Below are 15837 nucleotides of genomic sequence, written 5' to 3' on the forward strand. Positions count from 1 at the left end.
CACATACTAAAAAAAAAAAAAAGAAAAGGAAATTTCAAAAGAATTTATGACTTATTGGTGAAGACAAAATGTGGTCTCCCATCCTGTAGCAAACCAGCAAGATCACCAGGAAGGTGATCAAGAAAAGGTTGCCAAACATTATAAAACAAGTTGGTATTGCCCCTAAATATGGCACTGAGGCGTTCCAGAGGAAAAACCTTAAATATTTCTCTGTACCACTGTGTGACCGAGGGAGGTTTTTCCTCAATCCACTGGAACAGAACACAACGCCTTGCTAGAAGTAAGAGTTTACCCATTAATAACAGTTGTCCTGCAGATAAAGAGAGCTGCTCTAAATGTATATTCAGAAGGAACAAGACTGGTTCTGATTTAACTGTTTTGTAAAAAATTAAACTTAGGTATTGGAGGAATATTTCTCATGAGCTGAGTATTAAGGGACATTGCCAAATACAATGATAGTAGGTCCCTACTTCTTTCTTACACTTCCTACAGAGGGGAGAGACTTGGGGGTTAATCTTGTTTAGAAAATGAGGAGTGCGCTGCAATCTATGCAATATCCTGTACTGACTCTCTCTAAGTCTATTACACATAAACAGTTTCTTAACAGATTCAAATGCATCTGACCAGGTATCAGTATCAAGATCAACCTCCAAATCCTTTTCCCATGACTCCCTGCTTTTGTTAACATTGGCACAGTTAAGAGAGTACAGTTTTTCATAAAAGAGTGAAATAAATTTTCTGTTATTGGAAGCAATTGAATTAAAAGTAAGGAGGAGGCCATCAATTGGACTCTCTATTGATTGGTCTGTTGAAAGTACAAGATTGGACTGTACAAAATGTCTAACCTGAAGAAAACCAAAAAAGTGGCTGTGTGGTATTTGGTATAGTATTTATTCTGAAGTTGTGAAAATGACATAAAATTACTGTTTTCAAATAAATTACCCACAAATCTTAGCCCCTTTGAGTACCAAAAATTGAAAATAGGAAATTAATACTTTTATTTTGGAAAGATACATTAAATTGATCACATAAATTGATCAAATAAATGTTGTTCTTCTAAACTTTTCAACTTTTTAGAATCCTAAAAAAGTATCATAGTTTCCACAAAAAGATTATCAGCACAATATTTTCAACATTGACAACAATAAGAAATGTTTCTTAAGCACCAAATCAGCATATTAGGATGATTTCTAAAGGATCATGTGACACTGAAGACTGAAGTAATGATGCTGAAAATTCAGCTTTGCCGTCACAAGAATAAATAGAATTTAAATAATATAAAAATAGATAACAGTTTTACTGTGTTTTTGATCAAATAAATACAGCATTGGTGAGCATAAGAGACTTAAAAGATAAATTACAAAAGCATAAAAAAAAAAATCGTACTGACCCCAAACTTCTGGTAGTACACTTAAGCCCCTTTCACACAGCGCATTGAACCCGGGAAATTGCCGGGAAATTGCCGGCAAATTGCCGGAACGCCTTCTGTGTGAACGCAAACATGACCCGGGTTTAATGCCGGGATCGATGCCGGGTTGGGGACCTAGTAACATTGCCGTGTTCAGTCCCGGAACGCGCACTGTGTGAACAAAAGCCGTAATAATGCCGTGTCGTAGTGATGACGCTGAAGCCGGGATCGTTCGCCAGCTGTGAAACGGTACGAAATGCGCAATTTTATGATCGAATCAAAGAAATAAATGCACAAGCGTGGTTTCGCAGCTCATAAGCAAACTAAAGACGCTGCTGAGACATTACAAGTCACATCGATGTCACGTGTCTTTCCGGGACATACACGGGTTGTGTGTGAACGCGCTCTCTGATTCCGGAAAATCACTGGCAGTGTGAATGAACCAAAATCAAATGAACCCGGGTCAAATCCCGGGTCACTTTATCCGTGTATTTTCCGGAATCTCTGTGTGAAAGGGGCTGTAGAGATCTGAACAAACCTTTAACCAACACAAAGAATTCAAACAGCTCAAATTGTGTGGCTTGTTGAGGACAAGTGTGCTCTCAGGAAAGGTTCACACAAAATGTGTTATTGGCCAAGTCAGGCACCACGTCTTCATATGATCTAATTAATCAAACCTTATAAATTAATTAGCCATTCTGAGGCCAACAGAGCATCACAAAATTGTCGGACACATTGCGAATTTCTGACAGGATGTTTTAAATTCCTGAATATGGTCCAACTTTCACTCTCATCAAATACAATTGAAAGGAGGCCAGCCCTGCGTCCTGGCTCGCCTAATCTTTAATCAAACACAGTCGCACCATGCCAGCTTGCAGACTGACATAATGGTCTTGACCTTGGACTCTGCGCTAGAACTGTTCAAACCCTTTTTTTTGCCTGATATGCAGTCAGCCAGAAGGAATGCTATTTATCTTAGAAACAAGCAGTTTTTCTCTCAATGGGAACTGAGGTCTTGTGGTTATAGAGCAAATAGTACAACTATTATTGCGGAAGAAGTGCTGTGTTGCTCTCTGATTACCTATTGATCGGATTCTTTGTTTTACTAACACAGGCAGTTTGTACTAAATAGAGAAGAAACTTTGTTGCTCAAGAGATATTTTTACATCATAAGGTCAATACTTCGACATGAAGTCAAACTATAAGGCCTATAATAAGAGATTGTTGAATTTGTAATAGCAATTCATAAGATGATTTGATTTTGAACTAAACCATTTGAATGTTTTACTGTTGCTTTTTCTTTAAAGGTGCCTAAATCATAGGCACTAATGATTGACTGTACTAAATCATAAAAATACCTTGATATGTTTGCAGAGATTTAGGAAACATGCTTGCTCAAACACTTGTTTCTCTGAAAAACGTCTCAGGTTACGACTGTAACCTATGTGTCCGAGACACTGTGTCCGAGACACTGCGTCGAATGACGCTTTGGGAAACGCCTCAGGCGTGACAGGTGTCTGAAATCACTGTCAAATTACGGCAATCACATTGACCGGCGACAGCCCATGAATCATTAAAGGGATACTCCACTTTAAAATGAAAATTCTGTCATCATATACTTACCCTCATGTTGTTTCAATCCTTCTATGAATATTTTTTCCTACTATGGAAGTCAATGAGACCAGAAACTGTCTGGTTACTGACATTCTTCTAAATATCTTCCTTTCTGTTCAGCAGAAGAAAGAAATTCATACAGGTTTGAAACAACATGAGGGTGAGTATATGATGACAGAATTTTCATTTTAAAGTGGAGTATCCCTTTAACGTGAATGATTAACGTGCGACCTGCAAGAATAAAAGGGCGCCTTGCAAACATGACAATCACCTTATCGTCTGAAGGGACTGTTTGGTAGGCAGGCCCCGAGGCATGGCAAGGAGGCGCAGTGTCTTGTTCCGTGTTTCTCAGAGAACATAGGTTACAGTCGTAACCTGAGACGTTCCCTTTCGAAAGGGAACTCGCACTGCGTCGAATGACGCTTTGGGGAACGATATACCCATGCCGCCATGCTAAGGGGAGTGCATGCCAGGTGGCAGTGACAACTGTCAGAACCAGCAAATTCAAATGAAACGCTAGAACCACTCACCCTCAGGTCACACTGGTCTGTCAGTGACAGCATTCCCTACGGTCATAGCCCAAGCTATAAGCCTCGCAGGAAACCCTTCATAAACATGGTTAAATGAAAGGCCTACCTGGGCCTGCTCAGGGCCTGGAACCACAGCTTCCAGTTAGAAGGGGTCCCTTCTAGGGAATGTGGCTAGGGAACCCGAAGGAACCCCAGCCAATCACTATTCAGGGGAACGCACTCACCCCGAAATGCCACCAGGACGGCCTGACCTGGCGTCAGTACATAGATACCTAGTCTGGCCACTTCCTGTCTGTCCGAAGACAGAGCCTCTGGACACTTGCCTTAGGTAAGGCATCCAACCCGAGGGACTGCGAAGCTGGCAGTAAACCACTCGGCCCGGATCTCAGAGACGGGATATCCTGGAGAGTATGACTCAGCATTAGTGCTTTCCAACCCTTGTTAGCGAGGGGCAATGCTCTGGTTTCAAGGGAGCGTACTTCGACTAAAAAGAAGTGAAGGCTAGAACTTTCTGTTCGACCCGAGCCATAGTGGTGCGAGTTAGGATAATACAGAACTGAAAGTGACTTCACTCAGACCTACCCTGTATCACAGGGGAATACTCCCACCTCACCCTGAGGTTTACCAGGGTGCGGGCCTGCCAGCAGCTCTAGGGGTAACAGAAAATGTGAGATTTTTTTCTCGCAAGACAGCCTAACCCTGCCAATAAAGACATATTGTGCCGGGGAGGCCTTATTGAGGCCTAACCCAGGATCTTTGTAAACCATGCCTCTGCACCACACTGCATTACTCTTGTTGCCCCAGAATGCAGAGAAGGGGGCGGGCCTTGGCCTAACGACTCCCATGGGAGGAAGCTGTCATACAGGGATGCTAGAAACCTACATTCACAAAGTGAAGGGTCAGAGGCAGAAATGCTTAAGCAGAAGCACCTCCACTATCCCTGGCACAGCCTAGGCCAGCTATAGAGGCGGCCCTGGTGAGGGCCAGCCTACAAGTATAGATCTACCTGAGGGCTCGGAGGAGCCATAGCCCTACTAGAAAAATAGTTATTATATTTCATGCAAAGGGGCTGCAGAATCACTCAGTCTACTGAAAACCCAAACAGAGCTCAAGGGGGCGATGTACGAAAGAAGTCCAACGGACCCGTGGACCGGACATAAGATCTATCTGAAGCTCTAGCGTCAGTCAAAACTCAAGTAAAAAAACCTATGAGAGAAAGACCAACTACTCTACCCTGAGGTGGCTAACAGCCCAAGGGCTAACACAGTTTCACAACACAAGAGAAGCCCATACAGCTGGTGCTTCTTCCTATCGTTCTAGTCACCTAAAGGGGAACTTCAGGGCCCTTAATAATCCAAAATTTACCTTACCTTATGACATTGACATGACCCCATAGCTCTATACAGGGAACGAGGTCTGTAGAGAGATACTTTTTAGTATTTATTTTTCACAAAAATTACTCTTAAGAAGACCAGTCAGCTCACCTGCGGCGTTCGGAGTGAAGACTCGCCAGATAGTTCCTTATGAACCTGGGGTCCATCACTTTACATGCCTGAAAGAGGCGCTCTCACTAACCAAGCCTAGGCGGGCCATCAGAACATCGTTCTCATCATAGGCCCCGCCTCAGGCCTGATGTAATGAACGCCTGGGGAGTCGGAAACAGAGGAGAGGGCAGATTTCGTGACCCTTTGAGGAGGTTATGCCTCACCAACGCTGTCGTTTGTTCTGTTCGCAAACGTCTCGTCAATAGGCGGCATCGACACATACCCACATCTCCGATCCCCTCGACATCAGCGAAACTAGCCCACTGATGTCGGTGGATACGGGCAGAGTATGGGTTCTTCCATGCCCTCTCAACCTCAGTATGGAGGTCGGGAAGAAATGGAAGGCTCACCTGAGATGGTGGTCTATGGCCGGGGAGAAAGCGATCGTCGAGCCTGTCGCGAGCGGTTTCTCCCCTAGCGTGTTGCCATGGCAGCTGCAGACTGCCGGCGGCGCGCTCCATTACATCCACCAGCTCTGCGTACATGGGACAGGGTGGCTGAGGGGGTTCAGGATCTACCTGATTATCAACCTCCTCAGCCATCTCCTGTTCGTCCAGAAGAGCAGTAGCTCACCCTCGTCAGTCGTCGGATCATCTGAGAGGTTTACAGCCCTCTCAAGGTGATCGACGAGCTCGATCTGGGAGCCCCATCTGGGAGCCCCATGATGCAAGTCGCCGCTCTGCCTCGGCACGAGCGGGACCTGAACCACGAGGACCAGATGCTGAACCCTCTTCACTCGAGAAGAGAGTCAGATGAGAGCGGAGCGTTTTTAAAGAAAAATGCTCACAGTTTGCACAGAGGGCTCCCTCGAGAACCTCCCGTGCGTGCTCTTCTCCCAGGCAGAAAACGCACAGTTCATGTGTGTCACCCGGCGTCAAAAACCTTGGACACGGGTCGGCACACTTCCGAAAGCAATCGGCCTTCGCTGTACGTTTCATAATTTTTTATTTCTCACCGTATTCTTTGAAGCGTTCAAACAGACAGTCCCTGAAGACGATAAGATGATAGTCATGTTTGCAAGGCGCCCTTTTATACTTGCAGGTCGCACGTTAATCATTCACGTTAATGATTCACGGGCTGTCGCCGGTCAATGTGATTGGCGTGATTTGATAGTGATTTCAGACACCTGTCACGCCTGAGGCGTTCCCCAAAACGTCATTCGACGCAGTGCGAGTTCCCTTTCGAAAGGGAACAGTGCTACAGCCAGTTAATCTACCTGACCTAAAAGCCGGTATTATCCATATTCTACCTGACCTAGCAGATTCTACCTGACCTAAAAAGCCTCTGTAATATCCATTTAAAAAGATCTAAGACCTGAGACGCATCAAAAAGCAGATAAATCAACACATCAACTTACAGTGTAAGGCTCGTCACCTTCCATTGTCACTCGTGCTCGTTCCTGTTGCGTGTCCTCAATCTGGCAAGTGCCAAGTTTGAGGAAGAGAGAGAAACAACTCTCTAAACAAAATTGGTAATAGGTAATAGGTCAATTATGTGTGAAAGCAAATCAGCATTTGCATTACCTATCTTTGAAATTCCTGCAAACATTGTGCATCCTGTACAAATTGACAAAATTACAGACATCCAAAGTAATACATTTGTGTACACACATGTTCTGAAATGAAATCTCATTTGAATAGGGCTTTCGGAAGAGGCTATGAAACCTTATTAAGGTGTTTTCTGTTCTCTGGCTAGATGCAGAGATATATGGTTCTTTGCTAGAGGAGGCAAAAGACTCGGTGGAGAATGAGAAATTAAGGGAAGGGGTGTTGAGCAGGCCTGTCACAGTAAAGGAGGAGATGCCACCTGAAGACGACTACATTCCCACTGTGAGTGTCTGTGATAATTGGATATTCCTCTTCCTAGTTTACCCATAAATTACTTGTGTAATCCGTTAAACTCCTGTGAGAATAGCCATCATTACAACTTTGTATGTCAATATTTGTGTGTGGTACTATAAATAGTGTCCTTATACGTGTGCCGTAGTATGACGCCCTGCTGCAGATGGAGTTAGAACGACTCCTTGTGAAGGAAAATGCCATGGCTGTTCAGAAACAGCACCAAGTCACTGATCTAAGAGCAACTGGGTCCCCGAACAACTGGCTCAAGAAGCTGTGCAAGTAAGTATATTCATGTAGAAACCTTTCATTTTTTACAAGCGATCAATGCGTGTGTCTGATAGACCTTCTCTTTAGGTTAATCTTGCCTGAGTACACACTGGACTTTGGGTATGTCATCAATGGCAGCATCGTGACCCACATTGCCAAAATAACCAACACTTGTCCAGTGGCTGTATCTTTCAGAGCTGACAAGAGCTCATTGGCAGGCACAGGTTTGTCCAAACCGCAGAATGTTCAATAGATTTAAAATAGCCAGAGATTATTGTTATGGACATCATCCATTTCAGCGAAACAGATGTTTGAGTAGGTGTCAATCTTTGTGATGTGTTTAGATTGTTCATGAAGCTTGTGGCTTGATTAAAATTGAGCTTTTTCTATGAGTGTTATTATTCCAGTATGTTAGTATCGGCAAAGCCTAAAACAGAATTGTTCATTATAGCTTTATTGAGGATCCACTGCATTAATATTCATTCTTTTTTTTTTCTCACAGGGTTTAGTACAGAATTGGACAGGGTGCAGAATTTGCCCTTCTGTGAGACAGAGACGTTTGAAGTGAAGTTTGATACCCGTGAGGCCAATCTGGGAAAGATCAATGCAGTTATGCCCATACAGGTTTGATGAAAGCAACATTAAATATCTGAGACAAGCAAAGAAGTACAGGATGAAGATAAAATATTGACTTTTCATGCCTTTTGAGATTACAAACATTCACCATCATAAACAGTCACTCATACAGACTTGTGCAAACATAAATGTTATGACAAAATTAATAAGAAATATTAATTTTCATTTAACAAATGGAAGCAAAATTGTGACATCTTAAAATTTGTACAAAAATGTATTCAACTTCTCACGCATTATTATGCTGATAATATAATTAGCTACAATTTATTAGTGAATTTGATCAATTTTGCATATTGTTTGTACAGTACACACCGCTATGTTTATTGTACATTATAGCCCCTTTGTTGATTTTCTCTGTCACTAAATCCTGTGTGTTTGACAGGTGACTAAGGGACCCCAAGTGCAGGTGTGTTTATGTGCAGAGGTCACCATGCCCTCCCTCACAGTGTCAACAGACACACTGCAGTTCGACACCATCCAGTGTGGCCTGTGCCAGGTGATCACGGTCCAGCTGTACAATGATGGGCCAGTGCCCTGTGAGTGGAGTATCAGACAGGAGGAACGGCCAAAGAAGGTACAAGCCTTTTACACTACAAGCAAATTTTTTTTCTTTTGAATAATATGCACTATTTATTCACAGAATAAATATGATCATGTATTGAAAAAGTAAATAGAGTCCGTTTTGATTTAATGTTGGGTCTGAGGTTCATTTCCATCACTATTAGCTGGTTTAGTAATGAATTATATATATCTACTGGATATTAAAGCATGTTGGCCGTAGGGCTGAGATTCATTTGTCTTTATGGCATGTTTGCTGCTTCTAGTTTTAGATCAGGCTGCAGTATGAGGTTTACTTCAGTGCTCTTACCATTTGTTGTTATAATGTTTTTTCCTCCTTGTTGTGATTAAATAAGTGGAAATTTATCCCAGATGTTTTGTTTTCTGTTTTGGTTTTGTGATTAGATTGACAAGCACATCCCTCTGTACCTCAGACGGCAGGCTCTGCTGAAACAGCGACCTCCTCCTGTTGTCTTTGAGTTATTGCCCTCCGATGGCACACTCTCTCCTGGTGACAGAACCAACATGCAGGTCAAATTCAGCCCAGCAGAGGGGGTAAAGTCAACCACAGACACTAGATACTGTATGATTACCCAATTATTCGGTTTTCATGTACACTACTGGTCAAAATTTTGGGAACAGTAAGATTTTTTTGTACAGATATTGATATACATTTATTCAGCAAGGGTGCTATAAATTGATCAAAAGTTACAGTGAAGCAAAATGTTATAAGAATAATGTTAGAATGTTACAAAAGATTTCAAATTGATGCTTTTCTTTAGAAATTTCTATTCATAAAAGTTTCCACAAATATATTAAGCAGCACAACTGGTTTCAACATGGATAACAACAAGAAATTTTTCTGAAGGATCATGTGACACTGAAGACTGGAGTAATGGCTGTCTGAAAATTTAGCTTGGCAATCACAGGGAAAAAAATTACAATTAAAATAACAAACAGTTGTTTTAAATTATATCAATATTTCACAGCATTGCTGTTTTTTTTACTGTATTTTTGATCAAATAAACACAGCCTTGGTGATCATTTTTCAAAAACATAAAAAAATCATATCAACCCTTAACTGTTGAACAGTAGTATAAATAGTGATGAATGGGACTTTCTAATGCTCTCTTCAGTTTAAGATTCAATCTAGCTACATTTTAGCCGAAAACACTTTATATTTTATATTTAAAATACTTAAAAGTGACAAAGAACATTATCATATTTTTTACACAAACCAGTTTACCATGTTGAATTTTATTCCATAAATCAGAATGAAGGCACCTCTACTGAGTGCCGTAATATCATGACTTAGTTATGAATAATTCCAATATATTGTTGTGTTACCTGCAGTCGATATGCAGGCCAGCTGTATGTTTTTATTTATAAGCTTGATTGCTTCCTCTTTTCTTATGTGTTCCCTTCAGAGGACGTACAGTCAGAGACTAGTGATAACAGTGGCTCAGAGCACTCAGAAGATCCTGCTGTTGGCCCAAGGACAAGGAGAAGAGCCTCAGCTGGAGTTTTCCTCCTCAGAACTAGATATGGCGTCCATCCTACCCTATAGTGGAGGAAAGGTTGCTGAAGTGATTGTCCGCAACCCTTGCCCGTTCCCTGTTGAGTTTTACTCCCTGGACTTCGACAAACAGTACCTAGAAGAGGAAGAGGTGAGCTTAATTGGTTCCAAATGGGATATTTGTCAGGATATATATTTTTAGATGTCTTTATCTCAATATTTCTGTAAAAAAATCCAGTTCAGTCATGAAAATTTAGAGGGTGTAGGCTGATTGGTCCTTTAAATGCAGTCTGCAAGCAATCACATTATTACCACATGGCACAAGCTGATTGGCCTCTGCTGATCCTGCAGCCAAATGAGATTGCTTGCTCAGCATTAAAATAGTCTGATTCATTGTTTGCTGTGTTTGCATTGTTTGTTTCCTCTGAAATCCTCCACCTGTCCAGATCTGCTACGAGATTTATGTCTATTTATGCAGCAGCATATCTTACATGATCACAGAAGCGTCTGTGTATCTATTAGTAGTAGCAAGTCCATACTTGTTCCGCAGCAGCAGCAATAATCAACAGCAGCAGCAGCGTAAAATATAAGACCAAATAAATTAATATTGGCATATTCAATAACATGCTAAAACTATTCAGAGAGTTGTCGTGATTTAAATATTTATATTAAAAGTAATGTGATGACATACTGTCAATATGAATATTTCTACATGAACATTTAGAATATGAAAAAAGAATTGTATACATTTTTCCAAGAATACAATATCTGAGCTATGTTATTAATTGTTTCATTTATATATGAGATTTAAATATTTATATATTTATTTCTCCCAAGGAATCTTATTTCTCAACAATGACTTTAGATTCTCACAGATGTGTTTGGTTTAATGTAGCCCTGGACACTGTCTGGACAATCCCATTATATATTTATTTTATTTTCCCATCGTTTCTTTATGTTCTGCTCCTCAGATTTTGCGGATGATAAAAGGATATGATGCTCAAAATGTGTTACTTCTACCTCCCCGTTCTCCTGGCGAGACTCTGCCCCCAGAACTGTTGGACTACTACAAAGAGTACAGCTCACAAACCAACCAGGGTACTGCATACTGCTGCAGAGATGGTCTATATTAGGGGGTTTTAATCTTTTAAATGTCACCAACTCCCAAATCTGAAATTTAAATGTATTTATTATTTATTTAATAATTTTTTATTTATTTATTTTTACACAATGTCTTTCTAAACCTTTCCATGAACTCAGTTTGAAAACCCCTGGTCTATATGATAATAACTGTACCATAACTGACAATGGAAAGCGAGGAGCCTTACAGTATAAGTTGATCAGCTAATGTATATGCTTGCAATTTTTTTATTGCAGAGGCTTTCTTTTTCTTTTTTTTTTTGCGATCTCTGAACCAGTTCATTTGCTGGCTTCCATCTCTGTGTTTTCTGCCAACTGACTTACTATTCCTAAATACTGCTACCGGTATACCGAAATATTATTGGGTAAATTGGCTGTGGGCGGGATCACACAGACTAGTAGACATCTCGGACATCTGAGTGCATGATCACAGATTTTTCCTTTTGGCATAATTTCAAGTGAATCTAATAGATCTTGCCTGTTTTTAAGAATCTGAGGAAGGTCTTGCAGAAGATGACAAGGAGGAGACAGCTGAACCATCTGAAGGTGGAACACTCAGTGGTAAAGGTATGGTTCAACTGAGGGCAATAGTCATTTAAGTGCATTTGCATTCTTTATGAGATTGGTATTATAATACAGTACATTATTGCAGGCACAAAAATGAGAATACATGTGTCTTCTCCTCAAAGGCCTGACTAAAGACAACATCAGTGCTGAAACTGCAGTGGGGGATCTGGAATACGACCCTGTGTCCAGAGCTATCGCACGTCACATGGGCATTGATCTTTCACCAGAGGGCAAGGCTGCCCTAAATCGCCGGGGCATTGCCATCATTGTGCATGGTGCTCCTCTGTCAGGTAAGATGTCAGGGAAAATTATAAATAATAAAAAAAAAATTTTTTTTTTTTTTCAAGCACAAAATTATCGCATCTCAGCGTGTTTGCTCTGATGTAAATGTAAGCATCTGTGTGCAGGTCAAACAAGGACAGCAGTTACTCTGGCTAAGCACTATGGGGCGGCTTGTCTCAGTGTAGATGAGGTGGTGCAGGAGGCCGTGTCATCAGGGAACAGCTCTGCAGCCCTGAGGGCAAGAGAACTATGTGCCAAGGTTGCTGTGGTGTATTCTCAGAAGGAAGTGGAGGAGGCAGCGACAGATATGATGGCCCCTCCTGGTCAGGGTACTGGTGCTCTTAGTGTTGAAGCAGTTGCCAAACACACGGCAGAGGGCAGCCAGACCTGTGATCCTAAAGTCCCGCCATCTTCTGCCTCAACCCGCAACAAAACAAACATCACAGGGCATTCACAGAAGAATGACAGCTATGGTCCTGCTGCTTCAGTGGTACACACATGTTTTGGTCTTTTCACTTAGTCACATATTATATCACATTAAAGTGAATAAGAAGAAAATAAGAAATAAGAAAATAATAATTAAAGTAATAATTTTTTTGATAAAACATTTTATTTTGATAAAACATTTTTCGAAAAAGATATTGCGATATATACAGTGTATATAGAAAGATATTTATAGTAAAAAATAACAAATAACATTCTGTTCATCAAAGAATTCTGAAAAAATGTCACCATAAAAAAAAAAAAAAAAAACCCAATACAAAATAATACAAAATAAGTAGGACAAATGTTTTCACCATTGGTAATAATAATAAATGTTTCTTGAGCAACAAATCATATCATAGAATTTAATTTCTAAGGATCATGTGACTCTGAATATTGAGCTTTGCCATCACAGGAATAAATAACAATATATACATGCAAAATACATTGAAATAGAAATCAGTTATTTTAAATTGTAACAATCTTTCACAATATTACTGACTTTACTGTTTAAAAAATAAATACAAATAAAATAAATGCAGTGTTGGTGAGGATAAGAGACTTTCCCTACATTAATATAGTAAGATGCTGTAATATGTGGATCTGTTCTGTACTGGATCATGTATGAATGGATATAAATAAAAATGTGTATGTTTGTGTTTGTGCTACAGACAGATGGTCGGGCATCCAGGCATCTGAGTGTCAGTCAGAATGAAGAGCTGGCGCTGATTAACTGCCTCCTGCCTGATGATGTGTTGGTAGAGATCCTGTCAGAAAGACTGCAGGTGAGAGGCTTCTACGTTGTGTGCATTTTATCGTATACCCTATGCCTGGTATCTGATATACGGATGATAGTTTATGTCAATCACAGCATATGTAGACAGCACATAGTGATTTTTGTCTTCCTTGCTCCCATGCCATAGCTTAGCGACTGTCAACGTGGTGTTGTGATTGACGGATTGGAGACACTGTACAGCGGCTCTCTAAGTAACACACTCCAGATAATCCTGAAAGCATTCAACAACCGTCGCCATATTTATGTTATGGACCTCTTTAACAGCTACAGTGCCTTCAAGCTCAGGTGCTCTACACCCTTCTGGCACTAATTCAACATAAGATTTGTTTTTGTTTTTGAAGTACACTGGAAAAATTGTTTACCTTAATCTTATATTCCAAAACGGGGATTCGTCAGCCGAACCCCTTTGACATAAAATATTTATTTGAAGTACTGTACTGTAAGTTAATATTTCAGTAATTTATTAACACTGTCGCATGTTCACGGTTCTCTGATGTCTGTTAATGGTCATATGACATGCGGTTAAACAAATAAAGTATTTAATTTGTAGTAAGTGTTTTAAGTTAGAGTCATAACACTAATATATTTTTACATTTACATTTTTCACTTTTAAATGTTAATCCATCGTCAAATACATTTAATTCAGGATGTATACTGTAAACAAGTCTTTTTAGGTCAATTTTAATTACAGGTTTTACAAAAAAAGTAAATACATTCTAAATTAGAAATGATAGCAAATATTCAAAGAGTTCTTCACACTCAATTTTAATAAATAAAAAACTGCACGTACGACCAAATTGTGTATTACTTTAGTGAACTGGAAAAGTTTGAGCAAGAACAAGTTGAGAGAAGACAACAGGAGCTTGAGAGTTTAAGAGCAGAGGAGATGACACCTAGTGAAGACTCTGATACCAGACCTCGAGAGGAAGACACTCCGCCACCTTCTGAGGACCTACAACAAGAGATGGTTTGTTTAAGAGTAGAATTGACAATATGCTTACCTTCAAAAGACTCTTCGTGTGAAGCCTGAAGATTAAAATTTAAAATCTAACATGAGTAGATGAAATGTATTAAGTATTTGACTTCCAATCAAGATAAAATGTATAATTTCTGTACCACAAGCAGCACCAATTGTAATTGCTGTACAAAAGATTGGCTGGTTAACATGGTCCAGTTATGTTTAAAAATCTAGTTTTTAAATTTTTGCTGTATTTTGTTGTTCTCCATCAACAGTCCAGTGAGAGTGACAGACAACTACTGGCCCGATTCCAACTGTACGAACGGAGCCATACAGAACTCCTACACGTTCTTCAGTTCTGGGACCGAACGCAGAGTCTTTTATTACAGCCCGAAGGCCAAGAGACCAGAGACATGGATTGTCCTCCTCCCTCTGCCAAAAAGAGCAAGAAGGAAACAGCTGAGAAGGAAAAGCTGAAGGTGGAGCGTGCAGATATGAAGTCACCAGCTCCTTGTCAGACCCAAGTGTCAACTGATGGTGCCGAAGACTCAGAAAAGATGGTGGTGCCAGAACCCATCCCACACATATGGCTTTTTATGAAAGAGAAGGAAAAACTGAGTGCATTGGAGATCATCAGTAGCATGAAACTACCCTCCCATGAAGAGGTAGAATACTTTAATTTCTCTTTATGTTGGAATGATTTTCTTTGTGCAAAGTTTGTATCCATACTGTATGAACTTGAAGTCATTTTTTAAATCGATTTTCTCACAGGTTTTGGATGGGCTAGGGTTAGGACCTGAAGGTCCACCCATCCCACCACCTATAATATTCTCCATAGTCCCATACCCTAAGATGAGATCAGTGCCCAACACAGAGCTGTCCAGCAGCTGTTTTACCTTTTTGATGCCCATGTCTTGTGATGACATGTTAGAGAAGAAAGAAGCAGACCTGAAATCAGAAGCTGCTCAGGTACTGAAGTCTCGAAGAAACTCTCTTTTACATATCTAAAGCCTTGTCATTTAAATGTAACATTAATTTGAACAAAGAAAAAGACTTGTCTGATCTAAATTAAAAGCAATGTACTTGTCGTCTTGCAGGAAGGCATGGCAATTACTAACACATCTAAACCTGGCCAGATTATACCTTCTGAAGAACCCAACTCAGAATACAACAAAGGGTACAGGAGGTCCTTCACACATGTTAAGCACATTTACAATCACGAATAAATAGAACCATTTCATTCTGAATTCTTGAAATATTTCGTTCTTTTACAGACTCACTAATTTCCGCTGGATTGTACCACCAAATGGAGCAGTTACCCTAAGGATAAGGTTTTACTCTTCTGTTCTTGGAAAATTTGATCAGACTTTCAGCTTTGAGGTGATGGGGACCAAGCGATGTTATCAGCTACACTGTAGAGGAATTTGTGCTTACCCATCTATAAGCAAAGACCCCAAGTGAGTGACATTTCAGTAGGGAAATTAAGTTATCATTGAACTTAGACATGAATGAATTAGCGCCTATGTGTTTATTTAATAGGATTGTGTTTGCACACTGCAAAAAGATCCTGCGGCCTGAGAGTGGACTCCAAAAGACTTACATTATCCAGTCGAAGCTTTATGAGTTTGGACCTCTACTGTGTGGAAAGACCAGGGACAGGTACTGGCATTTAGTGCCAAACTATCCCTTTTGCATTA

The 15837-nt window shown here is 40.4% G+C and overlaps 2 protein-coding genes across 2 annotated transcripts in view; one reads left to right on the top strand and one right to left on the bottom strand.

Annotated features, from left to right (window-relative positions):
* Positions 1 to 15837, bottom strand: part of LOC311291126 (hydrocephalus-inducing protein homolog) — a gene marked incomplete at its 5' end in the record, with an annotated part of 141571 nt that overhangs the window by 69961 nt on the left and 55773 nt on the right. The gene's annotated exons all lie outside the window — the stretch shown is intronic.
* The window catches only part of hydin (HYDIN axonemal central pair apparatus protein), a gene marked incomplete at its 5' end in the record, with an annotated part of 61399 nt that overhangs the window by 26236 nt on the left and 19326 nt on the right, over positions 1 to 15837 (top strand). Inside the window, 19 exons of the mRNA XM_084409516.1 lie at positions 6792 to 6925; positions 7083 to 7216; positions 7292 to 7428; positions 7707 to 7828; positions 8223 to 8414; positions 8804 to 8953; positions 9826 to 10065; positions 10886 to 11012; positions 11544 to 11621; positions 11744 to 11911; positions 12029 to 12393; positions 13058 to 13171; positions 13310 to 13467; positions 13996 to 14149; positions 14416 to 14805; positions 14912 to 15109; positions 15238 to 15317; positions 15415 to 15597; positions 15680 to 15799. Coding sequence (XP_084265642.1) covers positions 6792 to 6925; positions 7083 to 7216; positions 7292 to 7428; positions 7707 to 7828; positions 8223 to 8414; positions 8804 to 8953; positions 9826 to 10065; positions 10886 to 11012; positions 11544 to 11621; positions 11744 to 11911; positions 12029 to 12393; positions 13058 to 13171; positions 13310 to 13467; positions 13996 to 14149; positions 14416 to 14805; positions 14912 to 15109; positions 15238 to 15317; positions 15415 to 15597; positions 15680 to 15799 — 3244 coding nt within the window. The remainder of the gene's footprint in view (positions 1 to 6791; positions 6926 to 7082; positions 7217 to 7291; positions 7429 to 7706; positions 7829 to 8222; positions 8415 to 8803; positions 8954 to 9825; positions 10066 to 10885; positions 11013 to 11543; positions 11622 to 11743; positions 11912 to 12028; positions 12394 to 13057; positions 13172 to 13309; positions 13468 to 13995; positions 14150 to 14415; positions 14806 to 14911; positions 15110 to 15237; positions 15318 to 15414; positions 15598 to 15679; positions 15800 to 15837) is intronic.

The sequence above is a fragment of the Rutilus rutilus genome (assembly GCF_951802725.1).
Source record: "Rutilus rutilus genome assembly, chromosome: 5".
NCBI lineage: Eukaryota > Metazoa > Chordata > Actinopteri > Cypriniformes > Leuciscidae > Rutilus > Rutilus rutilus.